This window comes from Uloborus diversus, chromosome 4 (genome assembly GCF_026930045.1).
Source record: "Uloborus diversus isolate 005 chromosome 4, Udiv.v.3.1, whole genome shotgun sequence".
Lineage (NCBI taxonomy): Eukaryota > Metazoa > Arthropoda > Arachnida > Araneae > Uloboridae > Uloborus > Uloborus diversus.
Genome location: NC_072734.1, coordinates 29008484 through 29026862, shown reverse-complemented (window position 1 = coordinate 29026862; position 18379 = coordinate 29008484). Strand labels below are relative to the sequence as shown.

The window sequence follows — 18379 nt, the reverse complement described above, 5'->3', positions numbered from 1 at the left end:
CGAAATTTAAGATTATTTTAAATTATATTGGCGAAGGTGGAGGGAGGGGAGGGGGGCTGAAACTCATTAATAAAATTTTCGAAGTTAGTTGTCAAAACGCAGTTTTAGGTGATAGTTGGCTATGTTACTGGAGAAGAGGTTCGGGATCCATCTTCAGCAATTTTCCAATAGTGAAATTTCAGAAACGCAATTTTAGATGACTAGTTGACCCACGCGAAGTATTAGAGTTCAAAGGAAGAATTTTCTGATTTCAATGCAACCTCGAGATGCTATAGACCAAAGCAATGCGTAGTAAAGCAGCAAAATAAATTGAAATTTATCCTTCTGCAAAGTCAAACTTCGATTTACCCTCTTAAAATCGATGTTTTGTTTCTTGATTTTAACAACAGATATACAGCTTAGAATTTTGCATATTAGTGGAAACAAAAACCCATTAAAACGATACTTTTCGGCCCAGATTTGAACTCCCACCCTTTCCCTCATTAGCACGCTGCTTTATCCAACCAAGCCAATGTGTCTTCGCTCTCAGCTGCTATTCATTTCCAAAATTATTTGAGTGGTTTGGTTTTTTCATAATGAAATTTTCAATTTCTAGTCTTATATTTTTATTTGTTTAAAATACAAGCGTTTGAGGCTTCCGTCAAAAAAAAAAAAAAAAAAATAACATTTTGAATTTTTTGGTAGTTCAGACTTATCTTAGTTTTTACACTTTCTTTTGTTTTAGATGTCATGTCTCCAGAACATCGCTATAAAATTTTTGTTTAATTTCGCCTTTTGTATTTAAACACTTAGAACTAGCACACTAGCAGTGGTGTGACTAGTCATGACATTTTTAAATCTCGCCTTACTTTGTTTCAACTTTTTCTCTAATTAAAATGTATTTTGGTGGCACATATATTTTTCTCTACTTAATCACTATTTTCATGATGATATTTTTACACAAAAAAAAAAGAAAGAAAAAAAAAAAAATTTTAAAATACCGGCAGCCCCTATGAAGTTATGTTTATTTACGTATTCATTTTTTACTTGACTGACGCTTATCATAGATTTGTACTAAACAGTGAATACTTTCTTTTCGTTAAAATATGCTCGAAACGTACGTTTCAGCGCTCCTCAGAGGTAAATCATGATGCATAACCTTCCTTGGATGTTCCTAAATAATATTCAGAGATTGCATTTTGTTTCAAATTTTGCAGAAAAATTCTTTTTGACACTTTTATTCTATTTGTTCATTTATCATTTCTATTACATGTTCTTAAGATCGTAAAGGTTTCCTTTCTGCTTTTTTTTTTCATTGCCAATATGAAATTGGTGACGTCATTTCAGAAAAACAGGGTGGGGGGTAGCAAAGCCCTTCTTGGTGATGGCTCTGGTGCCCCCCCTCCCCCCAAATGTTCGGTTATGCTACGCCTCTGACTGGTACAAATTTTCGCAGGCCGCGGAGTAGAGTCCACTTTCCCGCATTTCGGCAATCAAGAGTGTCTAAACAGTGAAAAAAAAAGTGAAGGTGAATTCAAGTGCACTGACCACTCCATCTGCACTGCATTTGTTGTTCATTGGGTAGAAATTCCGAAATTCCCAAAAAAGGCAGATCACATTTTTGAAATCAGGTTTGGGGCAAAAAGCACTGCTGCTTTTTGCCACTGTACGGCAAAAAGCAGCAGTGCAAGAATTTTTCCGGGGGGGCTAAGCCGGTCTGAAATATTCCTGGGGGAGCTCAAGCTCCCCCGGTTCCGACGCCTATGGTGCCTTTCAGGCATGGCAAACACGTCTCTGCAAGTGTATTGATGCAGGAGAAATGTATTTTGAAGAATATTGAACATTTGTACAAATTATAATTAATAAATATATTTTGCCAGTGAATGCTCATTACTTTCATAATGGACCCTGTAATATTACATTTTATTTTGCGTCTTTTCGAAAAAATCAAGCCATGCATTACCAGTATTTTTTGCAAAGTACGTGTGGTCTTAATAGTATTTTAATAGCCTTCATTCTTACGTTTTATAGGTTAAAACTTGTTCTTTCGGAAACATGCCAACATTGAAAGTGACTTTGTCAAAAATTGCTTAGTTTGTTTGAAATTTCAGTCCTTACGCATCCTTCAAACCTTTGCATAATTTCAATGGTTGGTAGTTATTTTAATTCTGGATTAGAATGACTTTATTTATTTTTTGTAAAAATGCTAAATTGTAAAAAAAAATGAGCATTTAATTTTTTTAATTCTTCATCTGCTTTTAAAGCTAAGAATTAAAAAAAAATCTTTTTAAAACAAAAATTAAAGTCGGTGTAATTTTCAGTATTCTTAATGTATATAAGAATACAAATTTAATTTGAACAGGGTTGCGACAGATCAGGGAACTTGAGTAACCAGGGAAAAGTCAGGGAATTTAAAAAAAAATAACAAATCAGGAAAGATTTATTTTATGAATTTTTTTTTTTTCTTTACAAAATTAAGTAATCTTAATTCCCCACTAAGTAATCTTAATTCCCCTTGCATTTTAGGTCAAAAAAAAGCAGTAAAATTAATGAGGGTGCGACTATACACTGCCCAGGCCGAGGAGTCGGTCACCTTTCTCACCTTTAGTCACCTTTTGAAAATTTGGTTACTTTTAGTCACCTTTTGCAACTTTTGTCACCTTTCTTGAAATGTCCTAGGATTATTTTTTTAATAATTAAACCTTGAAAAGTATCTGAATGATAGCTTTAACAGTGAAATTAATTAAAAAAGTAGCATTAAAATATGCCCCCCCCCCCCCCACCTTGTTTAAGAAAAATAGCTATGCTACCGGAAAATCCAGGAATTTTTTTTTATTGCTTGCAATTGCACCCTATGAGCAGAACCAGTCTTTCTATCCCCCTTCGACTGTTCGACTGTCAGACGCATTTTCTGCAAGTCTCGTCTAAACGCCATTTTGTTTCCTATCGTGTTTCTGGCCATAGTGTTGTTCAACTAAAGTTCAGTTGTGCAATTTGTTTCTACACACTTTGTTGAGTGAGCGGCCATCGAATGCAAGTTGTCTTCTGCGTTTATCAAATGACGTCATCTGAAGTCTCTGAATCTCACGCTCATCTCTAGCCAGGGGTGTTACTTGCTTGTTTTACTTTTACTGATTTCGAAAGTCGCGACTTTCCTTTTTTGGTGTGCCTCAGAGAATCTCGGATTTTTTTAAAATTTGGTTTCAATGCTTTATATGGTTAGTTCCAGTAAAGATAAAAGCTTTTAGAAGCAGATGCTAGCTAAAAGCTTTATTTTATGTAACGGCGAGATTGATTTTATTAAAGTACGGTTTTAACATGGTTTGGTAATGTAATGATTTGGTTCTTCCACATTCATTTTAAAAAGCTGCTGATTTTATAATCCAGAGATTTTATAAGTAGTGGTTAGTGATTATTTATTTATTGAATTGGAACAAAAAAACTGCTGTAAACCTATTTGAAACAAAATGCTGCAGTATTGAAATGCTTTTTTTGGCTGTTTTTGAGTGAGTTAAGAGTAGGGGAATTTAAGAGTCTTTCTCGAAACATTTTCGAAATTAGTCTTAAAACTTTGGGGTTGTCTTTGGAGATGTGGGGAGGGGAGTTTCTCTTTCAATAAAAAAAAAATCTTAAACACAAATTTACACTGCCTTTAATAAACACGGGGGGGGGGGGGTGTATTCCGCCGCCCAGCCCAAAATATTTCAGTTTCTGAAATTTTAAGAGCTTTGTTTTGGACTCTCTTTGGATGATTTAAAGGGGAAGGGAGTAGGAAGCTTTTCAAAAAGCTTCCGAAAATTAAAGTTTTAAAACTTGTAGGCGGTTATAAGTCATGTATATAGATAAGGGCAGTACTGTTTCAAGAAAAAAAAGAATTAGAAACTGAAGCCTTAAAACTCAAATTTAGGATATTTAGTGAATTCGGAAGAAGGGATTCGGGAATTCTCTTCTGAAAATTTTTCGATGCTAAAATACTTAAGGCTATATTAGGGGGATGTGATTTGGGGGCCCTCCCTGGGGTGAGGATTCAGTTCCCCTATTGCTTTTTTGATCAAATGAATATTGGAAAGTGTACCTCGTTTAAAAAAATGTATCTACTTCATTGAAGTGGTGTTTTTTGTGGCTAATTTCGCTGCCTGCTATCTTATAAAAATTCTTTTTGAAATGAAGACTGGGGGGAAGGGAGGGGGCTATGGTGCCAGTTTATCATTGTCGCCCATACCCTTCCCATCATCGTCTAAATTGTGACTTTGAAACTTCAGTTTCGAAATATTGACAAAGGAGTTCCTGAACTCCATCCCTTCCATAATGCATTCAAAAAGCATATAAACGTTATGAAAGATTACAATTTCTTTCTTAAAGCTTCAGTTTCGAGGAGAGTCCAGAGCTCCCCTTTCTCTAATATTTTTGAAGGTCTCCCAATATTGTGATTTTGCGACTATCAGTTTGAAAAAAAATGGATGTTAGAGAATCCCTGAACCTCTCCTTTCCCTGAACGTTACCAAAATGACCTAACATTGCATTTTTTGCAAATCCAACATTTCATTCTGGAATTTCTGAAGCTATAATTTATATGAATTTGAAAATGGTAAACAAGTACATTTGAATCGGAAGATTCATTCACACGGATTTGTTTTTTTAAAAAGAATTTCTGATTTAGAAAGAAATGCGAATTTAAAGAATATGGCTTTATTTTAAAGAACCAAAATACTGTGAAGTTACATGGAAAATTAAATGCTCTGTTGACACTAAAACGCGACTTTTGGAGCAAATTTATTGAAACTTAGTAATGATTCATTCAACACTTGTCCCAATCATTATCATTCTGCCTGTTTATAAAAAAAATGTTAGACATTTAAGCATTATTATATTCCATTCACTATTTTTATTTAATATAAATTTACTTGGTAAAGACAAAAATAGTTTAATTTTCCTATTTGTTATCTACTTATAACAAGGTATGAACATTTGTATGAAGTCATGGAATTGTTTTATCCAAATTTAGTATGAACCCTGAAGTATAAATGGTAATGTGTCTTTGGGTACAAAGGTATGCCATTTTGGTTTGTCAAACCAGTAACATTGACAGGACCACAGTTTCACAACATTATAAAAATCTGAAACGAAACAGAAAAAAAAAATTGTTAATATTTTTTCAACTTGGATCCAACTAAAATCGAAAAAAATGATGGGGCCATTCCACCGTCACGTGCGGGACAAAAATACGCTTAAATTTCATTAACATTTCTTCAATATTTTAATCTACATTTGATACAAAGATACTCCTGACACTTATATTTTTATTAAGCAATTTTGTTATTTAAAATAAAATTTATTTACATGCGTCACGCGCGGGACATCCAAAGTCAACCTCTGGTAACTTGCTTATGAATAATCTAATATTTTTGCTCTATTAATACAGCTATGACGAAACAAATTGTAGATTTTAAAAGCAATGGCTCCTGTGTAAAGGAAACATTTACATGGGTCTGTCCAGGATTTTTCACAGGGTCCGTTTTTTGTGAAAGATCAAACAATTTCACAAAAAAAAAAAAAATTTTTTTTTGTAAAAAACGAAATTTTAGAATTTAGAGATGGCACAAACTGCATCAATTAAACTTAAAGTTGAGTGTTTTCCTCTTCTATGGCGAGAAAATCATTCTGGATTTTTTTTCTGATATTTGGCGGGGGGGGGGGGGGGGGAGAGCATCGCTCTTTCAAGTATCAATATTTATCTACCATTCTGCATTATGTTAAATTTTATACTAGATATATTTCTGTACAATATTTAAAATAATTGTAACAAAAATATAAATAAATAAAACAAAATTCAGAATAGGGTTCAGCATTCAACTTTTTGACCCAAGACACTCTTAAAAAGCATAGAATTTCATTTAAAACTAAACTTTCGTTAAATGCAAAGAGATCGCAATTCTCAAAGTGAAGGCATCAAAAGTATAAAAACGGCTTGTAAAAGAAATATTTTTGATAAAATAATTTTAAAATTGCATTTTAGAGTCCTATGATAACATATCATTAATATATGTGGAAACAGTTGACCCCCCCCCCCCCCAAAAAAAAATAATAATAAAATAAAATAAACCATCTATTCAGCATTTTAATTTTTGACTCATAACAGAAAATGGAATTTTGCTTTAAAAACTTGAAATGAGAGTTCTAACAGAAATAAAGAGACTTTTCATTTACAGTAAAACTTTGATAACTCGAAGTTGCAGGGAACGCGAAAAAAATTCGAGTTATCGAAAATTCGACTAATCGAAAACAAAACCAAAACTATAGAAGAAAAAGAAAATGATATCACTGAAACTCAAAAAATTTATAACATGCTCAAAAAAGTGATAAAACAATGTACCAGTGATACTATATACATACATGACATAATTAACATATAATTGTAAAAATTAAAGAATTTATGTAGGTTGAAAAACAAATTTAAATTTGTATGCATAATGAACAACTTTTTAACTTACCAAAAAAGACATAGGTATCATTTTTTTAAAAAATCTGCAATCAAACATTGCTTTTGCGCGGATATTTGTTCTTTCACTAAATAATCTTCGGATACTTTTAATGCGTCAAAGAGAGTCTGGAACATTCGGACGCGATTCTACAAAAACGCGCAATATATCTGCTGCTTGTTTTGCATCTTGAATCGAAGGTAATTTTATCACTGGCTCAAATACTTCTACCTCTTCATCACCAGAATCTTTTTCGCTTTTTTCCTTTATGCTTGATAAAATTTCTTCATCTGTCGGGTATTCAGTCACTAAAACTGCATCATCAACTGACACAAAATCCATAAAATCTCTGTCGGTAGGAATGTTCATTTTATTTTGTAAAACGCTCCACTCACTTTGAAAATTTATATCGTCCATATTTTCGTCTTCGTATTCATTATCTAGCTCCAAACAAGATGTATCTTTTACAAAACCAGCCTTTTTAAAACAGTTAACAATTGTCTGTTGTGTAACATCACTCCATGCTTTCCGCAGTTCCCGGAGACTGTCGAGCAGAGTAATGCAAGGAACCGAATTCTCTTCCAGACACTGTAGAATTTTAAATACAACACGTTTTCTGTAGTGAACCTTTAAATTTTTTATGATGCCCTGATCCATAGGCTGCATGATAAAAGTTGTGTTCGGAGGAAGAAATTCCAATTTAATTGCAGTTACGTTATTTGCCGCTGCCCTGGGATGTGCAGGGCAATTATCAATAAATATTACAATTTTTCTTCCAGCTGAGATAAATTTATTATCTAATTAATTAAGCCAAGAATTGAACACCTGAAGACATCCAGGCTTTACTATTGCTTGTGTAATCGACTAGCAAAGACTTGACGCTGTTAAGTCTCGGCTTCTTAGCCTTACCGATAACAAGCAAAGGCAGCTTCTCCGTGCCTGACATATTGCTTGTTACCATAACAGTTATGCGTTCTTTGCTCCGCTTTCCACCCGAACATGTGTCACCTTTTATAGTAAAAGTTTTGTCAGGAAGACATTTGAAAAAAAGTCCCATCTCATCTGCATTAAAAATATCATTTTCATTGTACTCCATTAGAATAGTTTTTAATACATACTTCTTTCCATTCTTTGCAAATTTTTTCATCCACTACTGCGCTTTCGCCACAAATGGTTCGGTACACAATGTTGTGTCAAGTTTTAAATTTGTCTAGCCAACCTGCGCTAGCTTCAAAATTTGAAATGCCGATATTTTTTGTGAAAGTTTCTGCTTTTTCACGTATGATTGGTCCAGATAACGGAACATTTTTCTCTCTTGCTACTAGCATCCACTTTACTAAGGCCTCTTCAAGCTCTGGATACCTTCCATCCTTAAGGCGTTTTCTTTTTGCATTAAATTTTTCTTCAGCAACTGCTTGGAGGTAGACATTTCGGTTTTTTTAATTGTTGAAAGCGTACTTGGAGGCACACCAAACTTCAATGCAATGTCCTTCTTTTTTGCTATGCCTAAATCGACTTCTTTGATCAGCTCAACTTTTTCTTACAAATTTAAAATTTTAAGTTTTCTCTTAGCCATTTTTTTAAGGTCTAAACTTTGAGGGATAAGCGAGACAGCCCCTCAATCACAGGCTTTCTTTAACACATAAAGAAACACAGCAAATTTAGAACGACCTTACAGCTTTGTAGAACAAAACGCCAATTCGAGAAAGAATCCCTTCTGTCGAGACAACAGTCCCCGCCTGACCTTTTTTCCCCAAAAGTGGATATTTCAGTCCTAAATGTACCGCCCCCCCCCCCTTTCTCTATTTTTTTCTGTCCCATCAGAGCTTTGGTTTCCCCCTGTGCAGGTTTTTCTTTTTGAGAAAAAAAATGAAGCAAACAATACCTTTAGGAAAAAAAGATAAAACATTTACAAGGTTACTTACAAAATATCGAATTCCTATTTATTAGATCTACTTGGTCTAGCCCTTTCCGGCGCGGTGATCACAAAAAAGGACACCAATTTTAAAAATTTCTTTAAAAAAAGTTTTTTCTTTAAAACTCCAAAAATCGCTGCATTAGTTGCTTCTATTTCTCTTTAATGCACACAGATGGCAGCACTATTAAATATGACTCTTTTTGTTGGCTTAATTTCTTATTTAAAATAAATCGATTTTCAAGCTCAAATACAATATTTTTTTCAAGATTTTAAAATTTACACCATAAACTAAATTAGTCAACCATTTTCCCTCAGGAATCCTGAGCTAATCAATCATAATTTTGCAAAAGATTAGAGTTCATTTTTGAATGCATAAACAAAGTTTCTTTCCAGGTGTCCCCAAATGTGGACACCGCCCGTCTAGAGCATTGATCTCACTATTGTGGGTGAAAGATGTAATTTGATACATTTCAGAAAAGGAGGACCAAACGAATAGTTTACAATGGGCTTTTGTATATTTATTTTGGGTTCTTGACCCAGAACAGGTGAATTTGAAGGTCCATGACTGCACACATTTGAGATCTGCTTTTCCTACCAGACAGTTGTATACTTTTTTTATTATCAACTTTGATATTATTTTTTCTGTAAATGGTATTATACAGTCGTATTTTTTCATTTAATATTTTATAGCACAAAAGGAATGCACATAAAGCAAGAACAATGTGCCAAAAATATTTTTAACATTTTAAGTTGCTTATTTAGATAATTTTATATAATCTATATGAACTTTCTTGAATTTTACTTCATCTTTATCTTGGAATTTTTATAGTAAAAATATTGAATTTTGTGTTCTAAATATTTTTAATGGCATAAATTATTGAAATAATTAGTAAAAATGCTTAAGAGCTTAAAATATTTGAAATTACTCCAATTGTCATACGAGGTAAACATAACCACTTCAGAAAACAATTTCTGCTCTAGGAGGGCGGTGGTCACAAACGGGGACACCACCCCCAGCTGGAGGGGGTGAATTTAAAAAATTTTTGACTGTAAAATCTATGTCCAGATAACCAATTTATCCCATCCATTGTGTTTTTTAATTATATTTCTAAAATTTTAATGACCCGTGCCTGTAAGGGCTAGACGCCTTTTGATGCAATGCAGTGGCGCGAGCTTTTTTCTTTTTGTTTATACTAGAAGAAAAAAAACGATTTCGACTTATAGAGTTACATTAGCATGGAAAATTTGACAAGGTCAGGGGGAAAAATTCGGCTCATCGAATATTTCGACTCGACGAAATTCGGTTTATCGAAAATAATTAACATGCATTCTTCATTCAGTTGGACGGGAATTAATAACCACTTCGGCTTGTCGAAGTTTTTGACTCGTCGAAGTTTTACTGTATTTGAATCCTAATAAAGCGAAGTTAGCTTGAAAAAAGAACAAAATATGATTCTCATATCGGATGTTAAAAGATTGCATTTTTCAAAATGTAGATATCTAAAGGAAAAAAAAACGGTAATTAAAAGAGTTTATTTAAAGTTAATCATCCTTGTTAGCATCGAAAAATCGAAATCTATATAATTTTCTCCCAAAATAACAAACATTGCACCGCACCATAAAAACACAAATATTGACAAGCTGTAAAAACGCAAATATTGGCAAGCCAATATTGACAAGCCGACAAAATGACCAGAATATTTTCTAATCAAGTCATTATAAAGGTTCAACGCCAGACGCTAAGTGGTGATAGTTATGAAGTTGGTAACCCTATTTGAAGCGATCATATTTTTTCCTCACCCTTACTATCCCTTTGCAGTTCTTTCATTTCGCAGATATATATTATATATTATTGTTTATTAAATCATGAGCGGGGGGGGGGGGAGAGAAGTGCTTACCAATGCCTTTTCAGAAAAGTTAAGAACAACATCGCTGCTAATTAACTGTGATAAAACAACCATTATATTTATTTGGCAGTAGCAATTATTTATCGCTTGTGGCAATTATTTATCGGCAAATATTTATCGCTTGCACGGCAATTATTTATCACTTGCACGACACAAGAGTGCTGATTTTTTCTTTTTTTTTTTTTTTTTCAAAATTAGCCGATTTTGTATAAGCTGATCCCTCTAATTTGACTTAAAAAAGGTTCCAAAAATGATCGGTTTATACACAGAAATATGCATTATTTTGCTTTCAAATTTGCTCTTTCAATAAACAATTTGTGACATCCCATCTTGTTTATCAGAATTTTGTGAAGGGTCTGTTTTGTTTGATCGGGATTTTGTGAAAGGTCTGTTTTGGTTGATCGGATTCTTGTGAAGGGTCCGTTAACGGACCCAAATATCCTCTGGCCAGACCCCTGATTTATCATTAGTTTAGAAATAATTATTTAAACCATTGAAAAAAATATGTATATGCCCATTGCATTAAAAATGGTCATTTTGTCCTGCACGTGACGGTTCCTATATTTCATAAAAAAATTTTTGAAGAAAGTTTTTGCTTAAGAAGTCACCCATGCGTTTGTGATTTCTTTAGCAACAAAGTTTTGTTCATCATTCTTTTAAATTATTATTTATGAAATATATGAAGTGTCACATGCGGGACAAAATTAGTTTTCCATGGAATGGCCCGATAGAATTTTAAGTGTTCGTTTGTTGGTGTTGAAACTTCCTGGGGTACTGGAGGACTGTGACACGTTGAACACGTTTTAGAATCTCTCTCAACGATACCTGGAATTTCCCGACCAACGTTCCTAGGTACAACAGTCCATGGGTACAGCAGTTTCCTCTGTATTAAAAGAATATCGAAATAGATCAAAGGTATCCTGATTTGAATTGCATAGCTGCCAAGTGCTCTGTTTTTCCCGGACTTTGCTTGTACACTTTTCGATTTTTGAGGAAAAAGAAGAAATTTCCCTATCCTCGAAGGCAGGAATTGTGCGCAAACTCAACAAAAGAGAAGACAATTTGATGCTTTGGAAGCTTAGTGTCAGGATAAACACTGAGGGGGAGCGCCGATTGGAGATCGTCGTTTTTTCATCGAGCATTTCAGCTACGTGTAAAACGTAGCCGCCATGTTTGGTCATTCACAAGATGGAAGTTAGCAGACGATACTTAAGCGCCTTCGTTTTCAAAGACAAAGTAGAATTGGGTGTTTCTTTTAACTGCAAACTAATGAAAATAAGCAAAATGTGCTGCAAAATGTTTTTTTTTTTGGTTATTTTAAATAATTTTATTGAGAAATATGAAAACAGTTATACCATTTAAAATTTCATTTTATCCTTATTGCTTTGGACACGAATGTGCTAAAAATTCGCAATTAAATTGTAGTTTCATGGGAATTTTTTATTTTTGAATTATTTTCATGCTATAAATTCAAAATTTTATATCTGAATTTTTGACTTAGTCGCCATATTTGGTCATTTGCGAGATTTTAGTACACAAGACTCTTAAGTGGCCAAGTTTTCATAATTGGAATTAGTTGTTTATTGGAATGCAAACTTTTGAAAATAATGCAAAATAGGCTTTTTTTTCGGAAAATTCAAAATTTTTTTCTTGAAAAATGCAAAATTTTTTCTTCAGAATATTATTCTATCCTCATTGGGGTTTAGACTCTAATGTGCTAAAAACTCGTTATTTCGTCTAAATTTTAGTTTTTTTAAGGCTCATTAATTATTTATAATTACTTTTAATGCAACAAACACAAAAATCTATTGTCTTGACTTTTTCGCGTTGTTGCCATGTTTTGTCATTTGCAACATGAAGTAGACAAGACTATTAATAGCCTAAGTTCCCGAAAACAGAATTAGTTGTTTGTCTCAATACAAACTATTAAAAATAACAGAAGGCAAAAAGTTATGTTTTTTTTTAAATAATTTTCTTGAAGGGGAAATTTTATCTATTTGATTCTTATTGCCTTGTAGGCTTTGCTATAAACTGAAACTATTTCATCTAAATTGAAGGTTCCTGCTGACTTCTCATTCATTTATTTATTTTTTTATTTTTTTAAATAAATCAGAAACCTATTTTAACTTCCATGTGCAAAAAAAGTATTGAATATCTCTCTTTAAATCCTATTCATCTATTTTTTTTTAAGGGAAGTTGTAAAAACTGCCTCCCCCACTCCAGTTTATATTTCAAAACTTAATGACATTGGTGGCCACTAAGTTTTTGGAGTCGAGTGCCACTGGCCACTTTCAAAATTTCAGAGTCTTGACCTTTACTATGAAGTTGCTTTACTTCCAAGTATAAGAAATAATTGTTTTTTTTTAAATCTTTAATATGTTCTTATGCATGTAGGATATGTATAAAAGCATATTTTTTAAAAAGGATTGCAGTTTTATTAAATCAAACAGTAATCATGTTTTTTTTAAACTTTTCAATATGTATCTATGTAATGTTGCTTTTTTAATGTAAAATAATTTTGTTTTAAACTTGGTTGTAGTTTTGTTGAAAATCTAACATGAAAATTTAGAAAAGCATTTTATAAGTGCTTAGAATTTATGGAAATTTATGTTACAGAAGGAAGGTTTAGCGCAGCCCACGATTTCATGCTCCTATTTTAGCCTTCAGTGCTCCTATTTTTTTCCTTAAGTGCTCCTATTTTTTGTATCTTGAGGTTGGCAGCTATGGAATTGATTTCATATTTATTTTAAAGGAATTCAGGAAAGATTTAGTGTAGAATATTGTAATTTTGTAGATATATTCAATACTCTTATTTTTCAGGATCATCTGGTACTGGAATAGCGCTCTACGCTAACTTTTTTGAAGTGTTGTCGAAACCTACTTGGTGTGTCTTTCAGTACCATTGTGAGTTTTCTCCCGTAGTAGAGAGCTCGCGCATGAGAAGGTCATTTATGCGAGAACATAAAGAAAAGTTCGGAGACTGTTACATTTTCGATGGCATGTCTGATCTCAAAACTGTAACACAGCTTGGTGAGGTAAGTAAAATCTCAAATTGGTTTTTGTTAACATAAGTGTTCCCATTGAAACAATTAACTATAGTAAGGAGTAAGTTAATATCCCTCAGCCAGGGCTACTTAAGGCACACTGCAGTTTTGTCCTTGTCAATGACTTAAGATTTGTCGGTCTTCATCAGCAGGAGTAGGAGTTGTCCTAATATTCTTAAAATTTTCATTATTTTATTCCATACTCTAACGGAAAATAAAGATCAACCTAAAAATGCAACTTTTCATGGTTATACGCCTATATTTTAGGATAAAATGATCTTGCTAGACCCTGAAACCCTTTTAAAAGCCTCATACAATTAAAAATAAATGCCAAGTATTTTATTTAGTAACAAATAAGAGAAACTGGCAACAGTTAAAAATTTTAAATCATTGCATTTAATTTCCTTGTTGGCCAGCAATGAATTCGGTTAGTGTCAAATTCTATAACATTAAAGTTCCAAACCCATTCTATCAGACGTAGAAAAAAACTATTTTGGTACTACATTTTTAAATATTTTTTTCCACTGCAAAAATCGCAAACTCCTTTCTGAGGTTTCAATCTAATATCTTCGTTAATGTCATCCAAAGACGCAACCTAGCTAAGAACACTCTCGTTCAACTCTCCTTTCAAAATTTTTTTTTTTAAATCAGTCCATCCCTTTAGTCATCCCTCAAATTCATTGGAAGATTTCCCTTTAAATTCAAACCCAGATTCAAATCGTAAGCTGAAATATTTCTACTTCGTTGTGTGCCGAATTCATTATGTGCCTTCATTATGGGTTAAAAAATGAAAGATTGAATGCATTCTATTGTAGTTTTCAAGATTGAATTTGAAATGTTTAGTCACCCACTACAAAAATCAAGCTTATAAATAGAATTTACGTTGTCCTAAAACTCCTAAAAATTTTTAAATTGCCACTCGGACTCCTGCATCAGTTATTTTTGAATAATTGATTTTTTGCATTAGCACGTTTTGTCAACTATTCTACATTTTGCATACTTTATCTACAAGTAACTGTTCAGATAAGTTAATTTTGCTTTGCATTATTCTCTTAAGTTACAAGCTATTTTCAAGCAATTGTGCAAGTACACCCCCAGTAAAATATGACATGTTTCTGTTAAGGTTTTTGACTGACCCCTGTAGTCTCCTTGTAATATAATGTTTAGTAAAAATTTTAGATTATCCATTTTATTAAAATTTACAATTGGCTATTTGTTACTGGGTTCTCTGGGAACCGGATATTAATCGTTGATAATACATAATGTATAAAATTCTAATTTACTATATCCCAGACTTGCCAACTTTTACAAATTATCTGTAAAATTTACGGATGTCGCATAATATGCTCCTAATTAAACTATTCGTAAATACTATACGGTGCATCATATAACATCAGCATTTGTTTCATAAAAGTTTGCACAATACAGTAAGTTGATATGTAGTTTGATGCATTACAAATTGGACTTGAGCTTCTAAAAAATTAATTTTTACTCCCAACTTGACTTTTGAGAGGTTGAAAAAGGAAATATCTTTTCAAAGAAGGGAAACATTCAGGTTATTACACTTTTAAGATAACTATTGAGAAAACTATATGAATATTCATTTTCATATTTGAATTTTTCCCCCATGAACTAAAATTCAATGTAATGTTAAAATTGGGGGGCTCTGTGGTAGACCAAATCTAAAAGTTCATGCCAGTTCATTTCAAGCATAGTCATGGTTACTTACTACTCATTTGACCACCACCAGAAAGAGAATACCATATTTAACTAAATAGAATCTGAAAAATATCATTATTTCTTAAGTTCAAAAATTCATAATTCGAGCCCATTGAGATCCCAACTTGAAATTTTGCACAAATAAAGATAAAATATAAATATTTGGTAATAAAAAAAATCATTGTTTTCTTAGAAATTTTAAATTTAAATTTTTAAAAATGAAAATTTTTGCAAAATAAGTCATGTTGCATATTGTATTAAATAGCAACTAATGTTCTTTAAAATCTTTTTATCAATATTTGGTTACCTATGCATGCATTTAACTAATCAGATTTCTAAAGAGCGTAATTTCACCCAAATATCAGACAAGGCACTAGGAACAATTTCCTTGGCTTGGCCGCAGCTCATTTCTCTATGGTCAAGTAAGCTTGCAGTCGAGTATAGAGGGGACAATTTAAATTTTTTAGTTGTCCTTGTACATAAATTCTGCTTTTTCTTTATTTTCGATCAGAGATGTCATGAACATTTAGTAGCTTTAATTTACGAAACAAATGCATAAAATATGAAATTATTTGTTGTCCAGTTCAACATGGTTTTTAGCTATCTCAAAAAGCAAATTATGTAGAAGTGAAATTTTTTCAAATTTAATACATTCAGTATATATAAATTTTAACTGCATTTTTTTTTTTTTTTTTTGCATGAATGAATGTTTTAAAACTTTTCTTATAATTGGTGTTATTTTCATGCCTGAGGATCAGTCATAAAATTTTGGGCTAGTTTCATTTAATAAAATGCATATAATATATTGAAATGTATATTTTTAGGGTGCTGAATTCTTTTCTCAACGAAGAACGGACGGTGAGAACATTCGTATAACAGTAAAGCGTGTCGCTGAACTCGCTCCTAACCACCCTGAATTGGGTAGATTATTCAATACACAAATGAGGAGGTATGTTTTATCAAAAGTGTTTTTTATGTCCTTTATGTTCTAACTGCTCCTATTATTGTTGAAACTTGAATCCAAGCATAACAAAATGCATGTTGAAGTAGAACATTCAGCAGTTCTGTAAGGTTTTTCCTCTTGGTTAAAATTTTAAAATATTTGAAGATTTGTTATTGATGTTTAATGAAGTTATAAATTCTGTTTCAACTTGAAATAATGAAATTCTAATGAAAGGATGCTTTTATGAATTCTACCAAGCACATGCCTTATAATTAAAAACTAAGCTAAAATCAAATTATTCATCTTAATTTCAGAAATGCAGTTACCAAATGCTCTGCGAAACTCTGTGACTCTGTAAAGGAGTTCTTTTGCTCCGCATTTCCCCGACAAAAGTTTTCAAGCTTAAATTTTGCTATTTTATTGCAAACATGTAAATGTAGAAAATTAAAGATGCTTATACTCAAAGATTGAATTACAGGGTGGCGACAGATCAGGGAGATCAGGGAAAAGTCAGGGAACTTTATAAATCAGGGAAAAGTCAGGGAAATATCAGGAAATTTTGAAAAAATAACAAAAAATCAGGGAAAATTGATTTTATGAAGAAATTTTTTTTTCTCCTTACAAAATTAAGTACTCTAATTCCCTACGCATTTTCCGCCAATTATCTGTTCAAAAAAAAAAAAATAAATAAAAAAAGTAAAATTAATGAGGTGCGATTATACACTGCCGCATATTTGTGCATCTTTTTTCCTCAATGTCAAAGTATTGAATATTACTTATTAACCACAGGATGAACTTCCTAAGATTGCTTCTGTGTCTGTTAGGCTGTTTATTTTACCTAGCTTGAAATTTCCTTTTACGCTTTCAATGCTACGTAAAATAAACAACCACACAGGCAAAGAGGAAGCTTTCATTAATTCCTTAGCTCCTTTGCCTTTATTCCGTTGTCTCGTTTCTTTTCGTTTTTAATTTAATTGCTAAAATTGAACTTTCAATAAAAAAAAATCTTTGTTTTTTGCCGTTATACTATTTGTTGTGACCACAGATTATATAGGTTTTCTTTTCTTCCGACCTCAGTGATTCTTTAATTTTATAACCAAGTTGTATTCTTTTATGTATTTTAAAATTATGCTTTTTTTTTCTTTTTTTTCTTGCATTTCACAGTTATTTGTTACAAAAGTAATCTAAGATTTTTTTCGTTACATACTGAAATCATTTGAATAGAGTTAACTTGTGTACTTGTGTAAATATCTTTACTTTTTTTTTATTGTTAAAATGCTGTATTCATTCATTAAAACCTATGTTCTTGATTAGAGAAAAGCTCCCTATGAATGGATGTCAAATGGTTTCATCTGTTTTGCATAAATATGTCAATTAGTTATATAAGAATAACTACATTACTTCTATTTTTTCACTATTACTTGTTATTCTTGCAACAATTATTATACTGTGTGAAAACTTAGTTCAAAATAATTTCAATTACTTTTTAGTTCTACCATAAATACACATGTTTTTAAGAGTAATTTTAATAGTTTCTTAAAATTCTTATGCTAAGTGGTTTCTGGAAATAAAGTTTTTTTTTTTTTTAATTTTTCTATAATCTTTCCATGTTGAAAAATTTAGTATACTGTTTTGTAGGTTCCCCCCCCCCCCCCAAATTGACTTGATATGTTTTTTTTTAACCATTTTATTAAAAAAAGTTGCATCTTTTTAAAATATATCTTTAGTTCAACAACTTTATTCAACTTAAAACTTTTAAAATACTGCATTTTATACAAACATACAATGGATTTCAAGTAGAGCAAAGAAAGAAAACCATTATCATTGGTAACGTAAATCAGGAAAATTTGGTGAACTTAATCAGGGAAATCAGGGAAAAGTCAGGGAACTTTTTTTCACAGTTCCTGTCGCCACCCTGAATTAGTGCTTAAAGCTGTTTTATAAATTTGGAAATTATTCTTATACTCGTGCTTAATGATTTAGTATTGATTTTAAAACAAAATATTGAACTGCTTTGCAAAATTTAAAATCTCCTCAACATTGTCACAGATGCTCCTCAAATTGTTTCTCCAAGGTTGGCAACAGTAGAAATGAATTGAAATTTTTTTGCTATGTTTGAGCTAGCTCACTATGCATTTTGTAATTTTTTTTAGTGGTGAAATAAAAATTGTCATACATTTGCGATGTTGTATTTTCCCCTGAACCTGTCATAATCTCATTTTTCAGCGCACTGACAATTTTCAGAGCAGCCGATTCCGTTTTCTTGGAAATAAGCTCTTTTACAGTGGTGTAATTCTTGTCTGAATTTTTAAACAAAAGTTTTTTAGTTCCAAAACTTTTGTGTAGCAGGTGCAATTAAATCTATTTAGTGGCAGGGTTGGGGTTATACA

At 32.1% G+C, this 18379-nt stretch overlaps 1 protein-coding gene across 1 annotated transcript in view; it reads left to right on the top strand.

Annotated features, from left to right (window-relative positions):
• The window catches only part of LOC129220325 (piwi-like protein 1), a 111241-nt gene that overhangs the window by 26525 nt on the left and 66337 nt on the right, over positions 1-18379 (top strand). The window contains exons 4-5 of the mRNA XM_054854725.1: positions 13104-13318; positions 15871-15995. Of these exons, the coding sequence (XP_054710700.1) occupies positions 13104-13318; positions 15871-15995 (340 nt within the window). The remainder of the gene's footprint in view (positions 1-13103; positions 13319-15870; positions 15996-18379) is intronic.